General features: G+C 37.8%; 1 protein-coding gene across 1 annotated transcript; it reads left to right on the forward strand.

Moving 5' to 3' along the window:
* The first annotated feature begins 9,346 nt into the window (after nucleotides 1-9,346).
* Nucleotides 9,347-17,746, forward strand: LOC127811574 (GDSL esterase/lipase At4g10955). Its single transcript, XM_052351555.1, has 2 exons — nucleotides 9,347-9,726; nucleotides 16,457-17,746. The coding sequence occupies exons 1-2, from the start codon at nucleotides 9,575-9,577 to the stop codon at nucleotides 17,436-17,438; spliced, it is 1,134 nt and encodes a 377-aa protein (XP_052207515.1). The 5' UTR covers nucleotides 9,347-9,574; the 3' UTR covers nucleotides 17,439-17,746.
* The last annotated feature ends 1,127 nt before the right edge of the window (nucleotides 17,747-18,873 follow it).

The following is an 18,873-nucleotide window of genomic DNA, read 5'->3' on the forward strand; positions in this document are numbered from 1 at the left end:
TATAATTTTAATTTTAATAAGAAAATGGTTGGGGAAAAAGAAAAACACCTGCGCCACATATATTCCCCACCCCATGACTGTGAGGTGATTAGAGTTTAAGGTTTAGAGGTGTTATAACGAATTAACTTGTTTTGATTTAGTTTGGCTCAAAAATATAAAATTGTATCGGAATAAGAGTTTGTAAACTAAGACTATGTTGTACGGAAACAAAAATGAGAAATGTTTTTAATAAGAAACAAAAACGCAAAAATGAACATTTTTCTAAAAAAATATACATAAATAGAGTTCGAAACGAGAATTAGAAACATTTCAGAAACAAAAAAATGACTTCTAGGCGTTTTCGTGCAACATAGAGCTAAAGTTTGAGACAATATGGCCTGTCAATTTGGCATGACCCATTGGCAAGGCACGTTTATCTAGGGATGGCACTTGCAATTGAAATCGTGGGGAATCGAACCGAAATCGAATCGGTCAATATGGTTAAAAATTGTTTGACTGGACAATAGTTTGGTTTGAAAAAAAATCGAACAATATTTCAATGGGTATGGTTTAGTTATGGTTTTCACTATATTCAAACTAAAATCCAAACCGAAACCGAACTGAATGTGTAAGTAATCAAACCAAATCGAACTGAATATACATATATATATATAATATATATTTATTTAATATATTATATATACACATAATACATATATTGACTAATGTATTTTTTTACAAGTATTTTAACTATTGCATTACAAATATATAAAATATTTAACATTTATAAAATAATTAACAAATAAAAATAAATTTTAATATTAAATTATTTTATTTTTATCAATCAAATAATTATATCTAAGAAGTTTGAAATTAATTTATAACTTTATGCAAGAAGAAGGTAATTTTATTAGAGTTTATTTTTATTTGTCGTGGAATTATCAAAAAAATTTATAAATGTTATTTATAAGAGTTTATCTTTATTTGTTGGTATGGATTAAACTAAAAAAATAATGGTTGAAACTGAAACTGAACCAAAATCGAATGGTTTGGTTATGATTTTTAATTTTTAAAACTAATGGATAATAATTTGATTTTGATTTTAATAGTATAAATTTAATTTAATTATGATTTTTACAAAAACGGAAATCACACCAAACCATTGCCAACCCTACATTTATCCATCAAGTTATGACATTGTCTAGCATGTCCCATTTAAAAAAAAATACAAAAGCTAAAAACAAACATTAATAAATCAAGTGCTCTTTAAAATAATATAAGTTTTGAAATTAATATTACTTTATTTAGTTCTTGCTTATTAAGGCATTACACATTAGTCTCATTTGTAGTATTACAATTGATTACAAATAAATTAAATCATACTTTTAAAATATGGATCCAATTTAAAGGCTTAAATTTTGTATTTTAAAATAATATTTGAGATATTTTTATTTATATTTTATAACAATTTTTTGTATTTTAAAATAATTCCAAAATACTTTCTAAATATGATTTTCCTTTTAAATTTAATTGGACCAACCCATTTAACCCAAAAATATGGCCCACTTGGACTAAGGGCGTCTTGGCACATAGCACAAACTTTTTATTATGGGCCTAAGAGTTGTGTGGTACCTCTCCCTCCTCATATTGGTTGAATTGGCACAACTCATCTAAAAAATATATATAAACTTGACCCAACCCACCAAAAGAATGGATTAAGTGGGAGCACAAGTCTATCCTTTCATTTGACACTTCTATCATCTCTCACCTTTTTTATTAGATCAATAAATTTATTATTAGGCATGACGATAAAGAAAGTATGAATTGTTGGAAATGTATGCCCTAAAGACATGTTTTGTTTAATTTATGGTAATAATGTTTCTTTTAGTCAGTTTGTGGCACATACATTATTTGCATTTAATTGTTGGAAAAGTGTCCATGCTATTAAGTAAGTGATTCATGTGATGGGTCGTTCTTCACAGTTAGGCATGAATCATGGGTACTTAATAAGTAAGAAAATATTACTCTTGATCTTTTGATAGAACTGGGCATTCTATCATGATAAGATCATTGTACAATAGATCCTAATGGAGGATAGCTTGCCTTAGCCAGTAAACAGTCCGTTTACTCTAATTGTACAAGCGCATTTGGAATGCGTAGAGTGGACTTGTGATAGAAGCTAATGACAAAGTACTAATTATCATGGAGCTAGTCTATCACTGCTACTACGTGGACGAGTACTCTAATACTTGAGTATTAGTTGGTGGTCTAGTGAACCTAAAGCTATATTCTTAGATTCACTGTAGGTGAGGTCTATCAAAGATCAATAACCTTTTGAGTTGGGAGTATGGTTTCTAATTAGCTAAGACAGACTAATACAAGATAGTTTCTGTGATCCACCCCCTTGTGATTGTCCAAGAATAATCAAATAATCCAGGGCCCTGGGAACGTGACTTAAGAGTGTGTGCTTCTGGGTAGCTCCCAGTGATAAGCAAGTACATTCGAGTAGTCACGGATTATTGGACTAGTGATCTAAGGATGGTAGAAATCATTTAGAGAGGTGTTAGTACATTATTCCTTTCTAAATGATGGGTGTTACGCAGAGGGGTATTTTCGTCATTACACTAGTAGGTCAAAGACATTGCATATGCAAAATTATTCGTGGGGTCAGTGTTACCATATGGTGATAGTTGGAACACTTAGAATGACAAAATATAGCTACTAGGTAGCAGGGATATTTTGGTCATTTTAGTAGCCGTGAATAATTTGTCTTTTGGTCCCCGGGGTAGCTCGATATAACTCATGTATTATTTAATACATTTAGCTTGTTGGGTGAATTACATTGAAAGAGAATTATTTTATTCAGAATGGTCCATAATTAATTGGGTTAGAATAAAATAATAGTTCATTAGTTTTTAATTAATTAATTGGGCTAACCCAATTAGAAAATTAATCAAATGGACTTGGCCCATTAGGGTTTGGCCCACTAGGGTTTTAACCATAGGGTTCTCCCTATATATTCTCTCATTGGTTGTTTTTCATCTAAGTCGATTTTTACTCTTCTTCATCGAAAGAGAGGCCACGAGTTCGAGTCATACTTCGGAAGATCAAAAGAGAGCCTTCAAGTTCTGATGCGAAGGAGCTGTAGGATTGCAGGACAGCCGTCGTCTCCACCACGAGAAGAAGCTCCCGCCCATCCTCTGCCTGTCGCTTCATTCCGTCCGGTAATCCGAAGGAAAAGTAAGTTTCCTAGATTCTAATCAGTACGAGGAAAGTTTTTATTTAAAAACGCTTCCGTTGCATGCTATGTATCCTCGTAATGATCCTTCATGAATAAGGAACCCTCTTATACGTTCTTGTTTGTATTTTCGTAAATCTATTATTTCCCTTATACCCATATTAGTATTCTTAAGCAATTTTATTTAAGTCCTCACTCGTAGAATAATGGATACCCGATATATATACAGTGCCGGACCTGAGTTTTGGGGGCCCTGAGGCTAGACGTGAAAATGGGCCCCAAATTGTATAATAAAATATAAAAAATAAATAAATATTTATACCATAAGAATATTTTTTTTTAAATTATCAATTAAAAATTACCATAAACGAAACGAAACGAAACGAAATGAAACGAAACGAAACGAAGGATACTACCATAAACGAAATGAAATGAAGAAGCAACTAACCGCTAAAAGTTGAAGCAGATCTGGAGTTAGAGCATCTGAGAAGCAGATCTAATCTGTTGACCCAATCGACAATCAAGAGGTAGCGAGCCACCGGCCACAACCCACAAGGGCGAGCGACGGAGGGCGATGGTGAGCCAGCGACCGAGTAGAGCAGCGAGAGGCGATGCTTGTTGGGCGAGCGCCAGAGCAGTGAGCCATCGGCCACGAGGGCGAGGCAAGTCGCTGAGGACAAGCCATCGCCGATCGAGCAGCGAGATACGAGAAAGTGAGGGCGAAGGGCGAGGAGCAGCAAGAAGAGAAAGAGGCAGCGAGCTACCGGCGATGAAGTAGCAGCGAGTACGAGGGTGAGGGCGAGGCGCGACGGAGCGAAAGAGGTAGGGCTAGGACAAGCGAGCGAAAGAGAAAAGGGGAGAAGGGTTGCGAGAAAGGGGGTGAGGGCGAGGCGCAACGAAGCCAAAGAGGTAGGGCTACTAGCGTAGTGAGTGAAAGAGAGAGATGGAGAAGGGTCGCGAGAAAAGGGTGGGCGGAAAAAGCATGGGGCCCTGCGTAACACCCAGTGTTACAGGTGTTAAAAGAATAGGAAAGAAAGTGAGAAAAATTCCAAAAATGCTCTTGAGAAGGTGTTGAATCCTTGAGATTGAGGGTGCCCTATGAGAGAGACATTTTGGTAATTTGGATAGCGAAGTCCAATGAAGGGTAATTTGGTACATTGGAGATAATTCCAAGGTGGAATTGAATATGGAAGTGAATTAGTTCCCATTTTACATTATGTGGAAATAAATGGGATTGAAAATTACAAAGGGTGTTTTGGTAATTTTGGAGAGAAATTCCATAAAGGAATTAATTATGAGAAAAGAAGGAAATTAATTATGGGAGTGGAAATAATTAATTGGTATATTTATATGGGGGTGCCACATAGATGGCTTAGATTTAGTCTTGGAAGCCAAGGTTGGTGGCATGGAGTGACACTTGGCAAAGTGGTGTCCAAGATAAATGAAGATCAAATTAATTGCAAAAGAAATTGGAATATGGTCATTCTTGCAATTAATGGGAGACATAATTATGTTGCATAAAAAGGAAAATGCAAAAGAAAAAGAAAATAGTCAAGCATTAATGGGGGAAAATGAGAGACTAAAATAAATGGGAAAGAAAAGCATTATGTCTCTCTAAATTGTCTTTCATATTTAATGTGGTGAAATTAGTCCCAATTAAATAAATGAGAAATGGGATATTTTATGGGATTTGGAGACATGATCCAATAGTTGGGATCAAGCCTTGAAATATGGGGATTTAATAAATGGGAAAAGCCTTGAATTATGTCTTTCAAGGTTGATGGCATGAAAATTTCTCAAATTAAATAAATAGAAAAGAAAATCTATTTATGGAAAGGAAGACTTGATCCAAGGGTGGAGATTTAGTCTTAAAAATCTAATGGTTGAGATGATTCAAGAGAAGTGGCATGGATTGCCACATGTAAAGGGATTTTAATGGTTGAGATCTAGTCTTCAAAGGTAAAAGAAATCTAATGGTGGAGATTAAAGAAGACAAGAGCACATGGATTGTGCTTGTTATGGAAGGCTAGGATGTATTCTTCCAACTTAAGTGAAATCCTAGGGCTAAGATTTATTCTTGCCATGGATATAAAATAAGTGAATTAAAGGGGAATTTTGGCTATATAAAGGGAGGTAGAGAAGAAGGCTAAGCTTTTTAGCCAAATGCTTAGAGGAAGAAAGGAAAGAATGGAGAAGAAAGGAAGAAGGAAATGAAGAATGCAAAGGTAAGGTCTCTACCTTATAGTAATAAAGAGAAATCCTTTATCTTTCTTATATGGTGGCTTAGCTACCTTATGTTTTTTTTTTTTAAGGGGTTTCTTGAGAAAGAGCAAAGGTTGAAAGCAATGAAGGCCTTGAAGTTAAAGCATGTGGAAACTTCAAAGAATGGAAAAAGGTAAGGGATAGCCCCATGGGATGGTGGCTTGCAAGTTGTAAGTATGATGCATGATTTCTATGTGTGCATTGGCATGTTGTTTGAGCTAGGACCTATGGCCATGAGGTTGAGTGGGGTAGGGTAGATTAAAGCCTCAAACCAAGGTGGTTGTGAGGATGTGGAAGCCCTAACCATGTTGCATACATGCATTGGCATCACATTTATTTTCATGTTCATACTATTGTCATTGCACTCTTATTGAGCTTAATAGCTCATGAGGTTTTTATCCTCACCATGTAGGTATCTCATGTGCAAGAAGGAAGTGATCTTGGAAGGTTAAGCATACTTGATGAAATGAAGACCCTAAGGAACTCATGTAATTTAGCTTGGGTTTTGGAAGCCTAAGCATGTTGTAAATTACTTTTATTTTTTTGATGTATGATGTAGCAAATATATTGTAAAGCTACATTCTTAATAAAAGGGGATTTAAGCATCAAGGGGTTGTGTAATCTTTGTCGCAAATTAGTGAATGGTTGATGTGTGTTGTGGAAGCATTAAGAATTTTGTTTAAGCCTTATTTGTGGAGAAATAAAGGTAAATTTGAAGAAAAGTGAGGTATTTTATTTATTTTAATTTCTGAAAAAAAAAGAAGAGAAATTGGGTTTGGAAGCCCCAAGAGGAAAAAAAAAAGGAAGAAGAGAAAAAAAAAAGGGGGGGCAGCAGTGGGCTGCTGCATCAGCAGCAGGCCGCAGGCGGCCAGCCGGGCGCGGCAGGCGCGCAGGGGCGCGCGCGGCAGGCACGCGGGCGTGCGCGCGCGGTAGGCGCGCGCGGCCGCGCAGGCGCACGCGGGCGCGCGGGGGCGTGCGTGCGCGCGGCTAGCCCGCGCGGCCGCCCCAGGCAGCGCGCGGCCGGGCCCAACCGGCCGTGGGGCCCGCGCGCAAAAAAAAAAAAAAAAGGAGAAAAATTTCAAAAATTAGGGGAATAAAAGGGGAAATAATAGGGCCCAATTTTGGGAGATTTTGGGCTATAGAAGAAATTATAAAATCCCCGAAGGAGTCCCCGAGCGATGAAATGTTGGAAAAATTGGAGGATTTTTCCGAGTATGAGTTTTCCCCTTAGTTTAGCCCGGCGTTAAGAAGCATCTTGAAGCCCTTGGGCGGTGTAGCGGGTTATTTCTTCATTCATAAGAAACTCGCAAGGTCCTAGGGTGTTTATGGATCCTGGGTAAGCGAAGGGCCAGACGAAGCCTAGTTCCCACCTAGGGTGTTTCTTCTTGAAACATAGTCCGCCCTTCATCTCAGACCGGGCAGGTGAACAGTTCGAGTAATTGTTCACGAGTAACTCCCGTAAGTGGGAGCGGGGCGTTACACCCTGAGCTGTGAAATTTCCGTGGCCCCCTAGTTGTGAAATTTGCATGGGCCATTTTCAATTTATGGGCCCCTAAATTGTGAAATTTCCATGGGCAGGTAGCTGCCTCATAGGCCTCATGGAAGGTCCGGCCCTATATATATATATATTTATATCATTTTAGTAAATTCATATTCATAATTTAAATAATTTCATAATAATTTGATAATAAATGAATTTGGCAATAGTAAAGCTAAAAAGTAACAATTGTGTCGTGTGGACATTTTTTGATACATAAAACTCTCCCAATCAAAGTAAGATACCCATAAGATAAAGTACCCACTATCATCCCTATTCTCTATATTACATTACACTATAGTGGCAAAAACAAGAATGGGATTTTTCTACTAAACCAATATCTTAAGCGGAGTTTTTCCTTTGGGTAAATCACATCCCTTTTTTCCTTCTTTTTTTGGATAAATTTTTGGTAAAGAAAAATTACTTCATGTTATTGAAAATGACAAAAACTTTATTTATCGTTAAAATTAGATATAAAATGACTATTATACCCTTATTTTTAAAACAAATTTTACTTCTCTCACTTTCATTAGAAATGCCATAGCCAAACCAAATCTCAAGGACCAAGGTCTCTTTCTGAGCCCAATCACGAATGATAAAATAAATTGCTAGTGAGTGATTAGTCGCATACCATCATCCACTACCATCTTGTTCGAGTGAACCTCTTCCAATCTCTTCAAATCGTGATGGCGATCAATGATGACAACTAAACACTATCTTACTATAAAGCTAAAGAAAGAAAATGTGAATGAGTGAGAAAGAAAGTGACAAGGGGGAGGGGGGAGATCGACCACTATTGGCTATTGTAGAGAGAGAGATAAAGAGATGGAAACAAATAAATACAATAAGGGAGAATACTTACATATTCTTTATCTTATTTCATCCATTGATTGACATTCACTCTCGTTCACTTTCATTTGCTCTTTCTTCTGCAATCTCTTCTTTTTCTTCCCTTATCAGTCAATTGGTTAGAAAGAAAATGAAGGAATAAAAGATTGGGGAAGGTAGATTCCATTAGCCAAAAGAAAAAGGAACGGAGGAAAGAGGTTTCGATAAAAAAGAAATGGAAGAGAGAGAAAGAGAGAAATTAAAGGTATTTTGATTGTTATAAAAATTCGAATGGTACAAAGTAATGAAAAGGTAGAAGCATAGTAAGTTTATTATGAAATTCCTATCATTTTCAATAATATTGGGAATGTTTTATTTTTTCATGAAACTTGAATATTAGGTGTAATTTACTCTTTATCTTTTTGTCTAGTAAAGGTCAATCAAATTTTGTTGAGGACGAAGAGGTTTTGGTCATATGACCATCCATGAATCAAAGGCTATAAATAGATAGAATATTTTGAAATTTAGACTAAAGTATCAAATAGACAATGAGACAAGAGTTATGTTATTTTTAAAACATGAAACTATTTGTGGTTTTCTTTGTTTGAGACAAAAAGTCTAAAGACACGTTAAGTTGTAGAAAATATTTTTTGTTTTTCAAATCTAATTTTCATTAAATAATTAAAATTTTCATAAAAAATAAAATTTTAATTTTCTAACTTTTCAACTTTATATTATGAATTAGAAAACATTATTTTTGAATTTTTTTGAAAATAAATGCTATAATTTTTAAAATATAAAATTATTGTAACATATCATCCGACGTGGAGTCTTCTATCGTACTGAAGAGAAGAAGTCATTTCAGGAGAGTTTTCTTTGAAGAATGAATTTTTCTAGACAACACCGCATCTCTAATCCATAAAAGCCTCACATCCCGCACATGTGTGCTATCTCAGATAAATACTTTTCTCTTGAACGACTCTTCACTATGTCTTATTGCATATTTTTGTATAATTTCATATGCATTCGGGTTTCATCTTAACCTCTTTTGACTTAAACATTGAAGAATCTGTGTCAAAAAAGATCTTGCATGCCTTTTAACTTATTTTTTGTATTACGGGTATTTTTTGAGACCAATTTCAACTTTTTTGGACAACTTGCTCAAATAGAAGCCTTATTTTTCCGCTAGATTTCATCAACTCTTGAAACTCCTTCCAATGTATTAATTTTAATTATTAGATTCAAACAACAACAAAAATATTAAAAACATCTTTAATTATAAAATTAAAAAATATATGTTTTGAAAGTGGAGGGGAGGCCAAGATTTTCAGGGTCAATGCCCCTTCTTGCCATAATGGCGAAAGTAACCTTCCAAGTGAAGGCCTTGAAGGAAGGTTTGTGCATCAATTGGGATAAAACGAAGGGGGTAATATTATAAAAGAGCCATCCACAACGGACAAACCTGAACTGAAACAAATATGACCGTTGGAGGGCACATACCATTCAAATCCAACACCTGACTTTGAATTCCTGATAAAAGCATCAGAATCCGATGCCACCCAGCCCATTCCTCTCTCTCTCTCTCTCTCTCTCTCTACTGGGTTGAGCAGAGGGCGGCTGGGCAGGGTGGGGTGCTCTTGGAATATTCATCGTTTTGGTTTTTTGTGCGTCAGTGGGAGTAGAACTTAGAATCGTTATCAGCAGATAAGAAGGAGAGGTGCGTCTGGTTGATGGCGAAGCGGAGCGCAGAGGAGATGGCGACGGAGGCGGATGTGGAGGAAGGAGAGAACGAGAACTCTCATCATCATCCCTATGCGTTCCATGTCTCTGGACCTCGCAATATCTCCTCTCCTAACTGGAGAGACATCATCAATTCCAGCTGGTCACTCTCTCTCTCTCTCTCTCTCTCTATATATATATATATATACATACACATATATGGTATTGGCATCTGTGGCACTAAGGGTTTTCAACAATTTTGCCTCCTTGTTGTGTAATTCACAGTAATTTGTTTGTTCAGGGACTGATTGATAGAGGGGTTCTTTGAATTACGGGGAAAATGGGGGTCTTTTAATCCGATCTGACCCAATAAGCCTGTGTGAAAAAATTGTTGGGCCGATCTTAGGGCTTTCTTAGTGGTTAAGAAATTAGATTGACAGGGATCAGTTTTATTGTGGATTTCTGGAAACTTCAAGGGACTTGTATTTGGGTTCCTTCGTGGAGAATTTTTATCTGATTGGGAGGATGACGGTGTCAGTCTTCTATCTGATTTACTGTTGTATACTGGGTTTCTGGTAAAATGGGTGGATTAACAGTCTTCCAAACTCGTCATTATAAGTTGTGGTTTTCCTCGATGAAGAATTCTGCTTAACATTGCATATGCTCGATCCTTTTAGGAATGGGCTCTGGGGTTTTCTTTAGTTTCCTGAACATGGTTTCTATTTCTCTCTATCTGTTAAGTATAAATAACCTTTTTGTTGCGCATATAGTTGTTCTTTAGGCTCATGCTCACTCTATTCTGTTGTTGTAAAAATTTTGGTTGGGGGGGGGTTTAGGAATTGGTTTGCCTTGAATTCGACATGGATACTAAATAATACATGAAATCCCTTCTGGAGAAATTTCAATGCCACAATTAAATTTCCCAAGAAGAGAAACAACCATTGGAGGAAGGTGAAGATGTCAAGCAAGTTCTGATTGACATCATGGAAGAAATTTCCCCTGGGCCCCAGTGGGTTAGGATGGATGTTTTGGTTGTTTGCATAAAGGTTGCGGGCTGTTGCTGGTCCTGCACCTAAGATGTGGCATCATGCCTTGGATAGCGTTTAAATGCTACCTCGCTGCTTGTAAATATGGCTTCAAACCTGATTCCTCGCAAACCACGAGTCACAAATTCAATGAAAATCTCCAGAAATTTTCTACTGAGGCTCCTTTTCCTCACCCCCCTGGGGACATAAAAAAATTCTCGGTCAGCCTGAATGCCTTGGATAGTGTTTAAATGCTACCTCTCTGTTTGTAAATATGGCTTCAAACCTGATTCCTCGCAAACCACGAGTCACAAATTCAATGAAAATCTCCACAAATTTTCTACTGAGGCTCCTTTTCTCACCCCACTGGGGACATAAAAAAATTCTTCATCAGCCTGAATCTATCGGCAAAACCGTACAGAAAAAATTGATTGTGCAACCTATGAAGTGACTGGTAAATAGCAGCCAGTTAAAGGGTTCTAAAACTCTCCCTACATGGTTCACTTGACTATGATATATTTCCAAATTTATCTCAAACTCTAAAAATCATTGCTGATGCACAATGGGGTCAAATGTGTATAATTTATCTTCATATCTATGGACAATAATCCCCAAGTCCCGAGATTAACTATGGATAAGGCTTACCCCTGCTAATAGTAGCGGTGTACTAACTTTACCAGTAAAACTCTAACCAAATTTGTGATCAACATAGTGACATTTTTAAGTGTGTATTCTTATCACACTAGAGAAGATATGGGTGCCATATTGTTGAACAAATTCAGATTTCATCATGAATGAAGCCCATTTAAAAATTCTGTAAATTAATCCATCATGACATCCCTCACTGTTCTTGTCACAACTTTCCCAATACAAAGTGAAACTCAAATTTCACTTTTTTGTTATAAATAGAGGCATAGAGGTCTAACACTCATGTGAAATACCTCATAAGTCTCCCAACTCTCAGATTCAGTTTAAGAGATCATTCTCAAGTAAGCTCCACATGTAAATGTGAAAAGGCACATCAAGGATTAATAGTATTAGCAAATTCACTATTTCCAGAGAGCTGTATACAAAAATTCACTCTCAAACTTGAAAAAAATGAAAGCTCCAGACGATGAGACTTTAACTCTTGGAACTTGTGGAGAAAAACAAAGGCTGACCTTATGAAATAAGAGAAAAACCACAGGACTGGTCCAGATGAAAATGTATCAGAAAACAAGATCTGATACCAGGACTTTAATGCGCAAGTCCTTATGAAATAAGAGAAAAACCACAGGACTGGTCCAGAAGAAAATCATCCACAACTTGCCCTGATTACCCAAAATATCCCTACAAATGAAAGAATAAATACAATTTTTTCCCCTATTTTGAATATGGGCAGGTATCCCCATACCTTCAAACATGAGGAGGAAGAAGAAAAAGAAAACAGGAGAGAATTCCTGGTAAATAGGGAGAGTGGAAGGAAAATTCTTATTTTCTACCTGCAGGCTGTTATCTAAGCTATACTACATACTTAGATAACAACCTATCCTATTTTCCCCAAAGAAACCCTGGAATGGGGCAATTTGCATGATCAGATGTAAGCCTTGCTGATATAACCATTTTTCTGCCCAGGCACACAACAACACGAGTTAAGGCTTCAAGACCCCAAATTTCTCAAAATAGATTTTGAAGATTATGCTGTCAAACTAACATTGTTTTTTTGCCAAGGTTATGTCCTAGCCTAAGTTGAGATGGGGGAGTGATGCGGTCACTAATATTCAAGACTTGGTCCAAGACTGACCTGACCAAACTGAAACAATAGTGCTGGAACAATAGCAAACATTATTCTAATACTTCATATGATTTAGGATTCTACTTAATTTAGGATTCTATTTCATGTTTGATTAGGATTTATTTCTATTAAGATTCTAATTGGATTTTATTTACAAGTGTTAGATGGATTAGCCAAACACTATAAATATGCTTAGAATCTAGAGTTTGTAATCAGTTTTTCTCAATACAAATTTCAGCAACCTATTTGGGTTTTTTTCGCAAAATAATTTTGTTTTTACGTCTTCTTGAAAATCAGACTTCGTCCATTGAAATTTGTTCTTTCAAGGGTTTATTTTGGTATGTTTTCTTCACACATGCGCTACACATTGCGTTAGGTGGTATGAGCGATTAACCAACCAATCAGATGGATAATTTTGAAAGTAACGGTTGCAACCAGCCTCATGACAGTGATCGAGGGCTGCTCGCAATTTGGAGAGCAATCGAAGAACAACAGGGAAATAACTCGTACAATGCAGCAGCAATTGGAGCGAATCCACAACCAATTGGGTGTTTTACAATGAGTTAATGATAACCAGAACCAGCCTAATGGCGTAAATCAAGCTAACTACGTTAAAACAAGAAGACCAGCCATTAATCCTATCCTCATTAATCCTAGAAGACCAATGATGGATGATAGTGACGATGAGGATGAGTATAAACTAAAGAATGACTTTTGGATGAATTCGGAGCTTGATCTAGAACATTATGTTGTCCCAGCAACCTCAACGTTTGCAAACTTTGATCCTTATAATGAGTCAGGGTTTCAATATTTCCAAACATTCAATGTGGCTAATCTCTCTTTATACTTGCCAAACATGGAGTTGTCCTACCCATATCAAAATTTGAGATTGAATTTTTCTCAAGTGGAGGTGAATGATTCGGTCGTATATTCAAGACTCGGTCCAAGACTGACCCGACTAAACCAGGGGCAGATCTAGCATTGTAGAGTAGGGTGGGTTGGGGGTGGGCTAAACTGAATTTGGGCTGGGTTTTACCTTAAAATTTTAATTTTTTTTGTGGGCTGCCCTGGGCTCACATTTAGATCTGCCCCTGGACTAAACTAAAACAGTAGTGCCAAAACAGTAGCAAACAGTATTTTAATATTTCATATGTTTTAGAATTCTACTTGATTTAGGATTCTACTTCATGTTTGATTATGATTTATTTCTATTAGGATTCTAGTTAGATTTTATTTACAAGTATTAGATAGATTAGCCAAACATTATAAATATGCCTAGAAACCTAGAGTTTGTAATCAGTTTTTCTCAATACAATTTTTAACAACTTATTTGGGTTTTCTTAGCAAAACAATCTTGTTTTAGTGTCTTCTTGAAAGTCAAGTTTCAACTATTAAATTTTGTTCTTTCAAGAGTTTATTTTGATATATTTTCTTTACATACGCGTTACATGTTGTGTCAAGGAGCCAAGGTAACATTGGTTTCTTGAGGGACATAGTTTCAAACCTGAGGACCGCTGCCCCTGCATGGGTGGGTTGCGGTTAGCCTTAGTGCTCCTCACCACCATCAGACGCATGTAAGAGACCGCCGTGGACACTTGTTTTCCTCGGTTGGGGTTTAGCTTCTGCCAAGGTCACGTCCTGGTAGGTTGCCCCAACTTATCCCTGTACTTGGCAAGTAAGAAGGTATGAAGGGACTTAAGGCCGTCTTGTCAGAGCTCATTTTATAATGACTTCACACACCCTGTCCATCCTGTCTTTAATACCCTGTTAGGGGCCATCCTTTGTAGCGTCATCAGTCCCTCCCTTGCCTCCGCCCCTGGTCTCAACTTAAACATAAAGCATGGACTACCCGAGCAATAATGGGCTCAACATGACTCAAACCCACAACCTCAGATTCACAAGGTGGCGGGTCTAGCCTGCTGCACTTCTAAGCTACTAACTTTGGTGGTGACAAACTAACGTATTTTGAAGTCCATATAATGCCCTAGGTCACAGTATTTGTTGGTCCAATATGACCAATCAGCATCAATTTTGAGAAATATCCTGAAAAGCAACATGTAGACTTACAGAGGCTGACAAACATATAGATTCACATATTTTCACTGTAGCATGTTAAAGTTTGCTGGAGCATATGTAGAAGTTCATGCCTTTGACTTGTACAAAGAAAATTTTTTGCAGACTGCTACACAGTAAATACAGGGTCAGATCTACTTGTGTCTCACAAGTAGAGGGTAATTGTACTCTTATTTGCATTTTTTTGTTCCGTCCTATTGATGTTTGGTCACCGTTTGTTGGGGCATGATAACAGTCTATGGAAGTATTTGGGTGGCAATTCGGAAGTATCATTGTGGATTTGGCTTCCAACTTTCTCATAACTCCTTGAGTATCTATAATGATGTCACTAAGCTGATCAAATAGATTGAAGACAAACTTTGGATGGATGGAAGTCCACAAGGAGTTTGGGTAGTGATGTTTAGGGCTTGGAGTGTTAAAAGGTTGAGATACTGTTGGCTGATAGTTCCGTTGATTTTGTAATGTAATGGCTTTCCTACTCCTCTTTTGTCCTTGGTTTGCGCCTCTGGCCCCTTTCAATCTTTATATTTTTACTTATCAGGAAAAATGAAAAAGGAAAGAAATGATAAGAATCCTGTTGCCCAAGAATTGAATCAGTCAATATTGGGCATGCTTCTGTTTAGTTATTAAAATGCCACTGGAATCACGGTTTCATGACAATACAGTTACAAGGTACATTACCACTTCAGTTTGATAGTTTAGCTAGGTAGGTCCTAACTTGGGAGACCCTAGTGAACTTCAATTTTGCATAACCAACATGGCTAGTCTTTTTCTGGAGACCTCTGTTCTGGTAAACTAAGATCTAGCTGAAGCAAACATATTGGAGTTAGGTGATGTAGTGGGCATTGAGTCCCACAACGGAAATGCAATGGCCCCCCGCCCCAAACCCACCACCACCACTTGTTATAAATGACCCCTTGAGTTACGTTCTATTTATATCTTTTGAGTATTGAAATATTATAAATACAAGGCTTCTTCCTTGTGCTCTCTTCCTCTAGTTGAGGATTCCTAGAGTGCAAGTGTTTTTGTATCCTTGAATTAGCCTCTCAAGGTGGTGGTGTTGACGACTAATATTTGTCGTAGTGGAGTTATTAACCTTGCCATGGTCGGTACCCTTATCATAGCGGAGTTGTCAAGCTCGCCAAGATCAACACTCCCTTAGGACGTCCCTACGTCATTATGAGATTCTCAACTAGTTGCTAGTTATCTGAACTCTAAAAGTGTATTTGTTTTCTATTGGTCTATGTGAGCATGACTATAGAACAATAATTTTATGTGGTCAAAATTGGTCTTTTCAGTGGACAAAACAACCACATACCTACAGAAGCAACTAGGTTGGCTATAGTACATGAAGTGAATAGTGTAGTGGAGCAGGATAAGGGCGATGTGCTTAGAAGGAAAACATTTTAATTATTTTCTGTGATTATGTACTTGGAAATACTTGGACCATTTGGCCACCAAAACCTTGTCTTTTTTCTTTTTGTAGTAATTTTATTACTTGTTCTCAATTGATCAATGGATATGATAATAAATTGCATGTCTTGATGCGGTCCAAGCCAATCTTGACATATATATCAGCAGCTTTCTGAAAAGCTGTTGAAGAGGATATTATCTAATGAAGCCACTCATGCTGAGACTTGAGACAGTGCTGAATACTCAAAACAATTAGGGAAAGAAGTGTACGTATTCAAAATAAATCTGAATCAATATTATAGGTCTTTCTGGTTTCTTTCATGCCTGGTTCACCCCTTTCATGGCAATTCGTTTTGCATCATGATATTTTTATGTAATCAAAGCACGATCTGGTAAAAAAAAATGCTGTTTCCCCAAAATGGTGATGAGATAACACCTCTTAATTTCAAGCTTGCCTGGCCTGATTTTGTAAAACACAGTTTTGTCCCAAATAGTTGGGAGTATCAGAAGTTTTTAACTGAACAGACCTTAGAAGTACTGTATTCTCTCTCTTCATTACTTCTGGTGTCTCATTTAATGGCATTGCTTTGGTGGAATTATGTTTACAGGAAGGATGGAAATTACAAAAGGACGGTAATTGCCTGCTTCATTCAGGCAGTCTACTTGCTTGAACTGGACAGACAAGAGAACAGGACAGAAAATGCTCTTGCCCCAAAATGGTGGCTACCCTTTAAGTTCAAGCTTGCCCAAACTTTAATTGATGACAGAGATGGGTCAATATTTGGTGCAATTCTCGAATGGGATAGATCTGCAGCCATGGCTGACTTCATACTCATTAGACCTAGTGGTGCACCAAGGGCTGTATTAGCACTCCGAGGGACAATACTAAAAAGTCAAACAATGAGAAGGGATATAGAGGATGACTTCCGGTTTTTAGCATGGGAAAGCTTAAAGGGCTCGGTCAGATTTAATGGCGCTTTGACAGCATTGAAATCCATTGCTGATAGGTATGGAAGCAGCAACGTTTGCGTGGCAGGTCATTCCTTAGGGGCCGGGTTTGCTCTCCAAGTTGGGAAAGCATTAGCTAAAGAAGGGATATTTGTGGAGGCTCATCTGTTTAATCCACCCTCAGTTTCCCTAGCTATGTGTCTAAGAAATATAGGAGAAAAAGCCGGCTTTGCTTGGAAGAGATTTAAGTCCATGCTTCCTTCAAGTGGCGGCGAAACTCAGGCTGGTGGCATTGAGATGGAGAGCAGCAGCACCTTTATGGGGTTGAAGAAATGGGTGCCTCATCTGTATGTGAACAATAGCGATTACATTTGCTGCTATTACACAGATCGAGAAGGGGCAGAAGAGAAGCAGGCTGACAAAGAGAACATCGGCCCCGGCCCCACGAATGCCAATGTGGCTGCCAAGCTTTTCGTGTTGTCCAAGGGCAAGCAGAAGTTTCTGGAGGCACACGGGCTGGAACAATGGTGGTCCGATGACTTGGAACTCCAACTGGCTCTCCATAACAGCAAGCTCATCACCAGACAGCTCAAATCGCTATACAGCCTCCCTGCTTCCGCACAAACAACACGAGGAGCCTAGCCTCAATAGCCACTTCATCTGTTGTTCAAAAAGAAAACTGTTTGCTTTCTCCTACAATGCTGCCACCACCATTCTTCTTGTTTTTGCGTGAATCTAAGATGTATGTAATGTTCATCGGCTTTGTTTTCCCCTGACTATGATGAGCTTATCATACACACGCACACACACACACATATATATGTATTGCCAAATGCCAAATAGCTGAAGCTGTTGCTGTAATCTTATCCATTGAGCCACGGAGTCGGCTGATGTCTCCCTTCAACTTTATATCGTCTCCTTTCTAGCTTTACTATAAGACGAGTTCTACACAATGAAGATGTTACTTGTATCCAATCTAACTGACTAATCCCTTAATTGGTAAAAGTGAACTCTGACATCCCCCCTTAATTGGTAGAAAGAGGAAGTTTCATCATGCATACCCAAAGAAAAGTCTCAAACTCAAAAAACTAATTAAAACCCATAATCCCAACCCAAGATTAAATTTGTTCAAGTGACTATAATAATAATTACAAGCATCTTATTCGTACGTATATGGATTGGATGACACCAAAATTGCCAGCATGCTCAAATATGGATTTCTCAAAGGTGGTTCAAGTGGCAATTAACCAACATTTATAATTGTTTTCCAAGTACCCAAAAGAATAATAATAAATGTGTCTTAATTAAGATGATGATTAGTGCAATAAAGGAAACTTTATAGATTATATACACATGCAGAGATGCAAGAGCTAGCTATGTAGGATTAATTAGTACGTATGTTATTAAATCTGATTATACAATATATCTCTTCTTTGTACAAAAACATGCATACATATATATAGATATGTATATATAAATATATATCCCTGTACATTGACATGCATATACATAGCACAACAGTACACTACAGTAATTCTATCCGATATTAATGCATGGCTGAACGAGGTAGATCCATGGCGCAATCAGAAAAGCTTAAACCCTCGGCAACCCATCATACTGATCATCATAATCAACATAGACCTGAGGAGCCAATATTGGATCGTATGAGCCACCGATGAATTCATGATCCATAATATTGTTCTCCTGATCATCAGGAATATCAACCTCTAAAAGCCATTTCTCCAGATTCAGGAGCTGCGAGAACTCCATCATCCGTTGATCGCTCTCCGGCGCCACGAAAGGAGGGGCCTCAGGAGACGAGAAGGCCGACGCCGGCAAGCTGGAGTCCGGCGAAGAACTCTCCGATCCCGTGCCCAAAGGCGAACTATAATTAGCAGAGAATGATTCAACGCCACCGTAATAATAATAATTATTATATTCCAGGGGAATTTGTGGAGTCTCTTGATCACGGTCATTATCGTTATCCTCCTCGGCCTGGCAGCTGCGCATGACTTGGAGAAGCGTTTTGCGATGGTGCACGGGGCGGGCCGCCGGGGCGGCTGAACAGCCGGTGAGG

This window comes from Diospyros lotus, chromosome 10, assembly GCF_014633365.1.
Source record: "Diospyros lotus cultivar Yz01 chromosome 10, ASM1463336v1, whole genome shotgun sequence".
NCBI lineage: Eukaryota > Viridiplantae > Streptophyta > Magnoliopsida > Ericales > Ebenaceae > Diospyros > Diospyros lotus.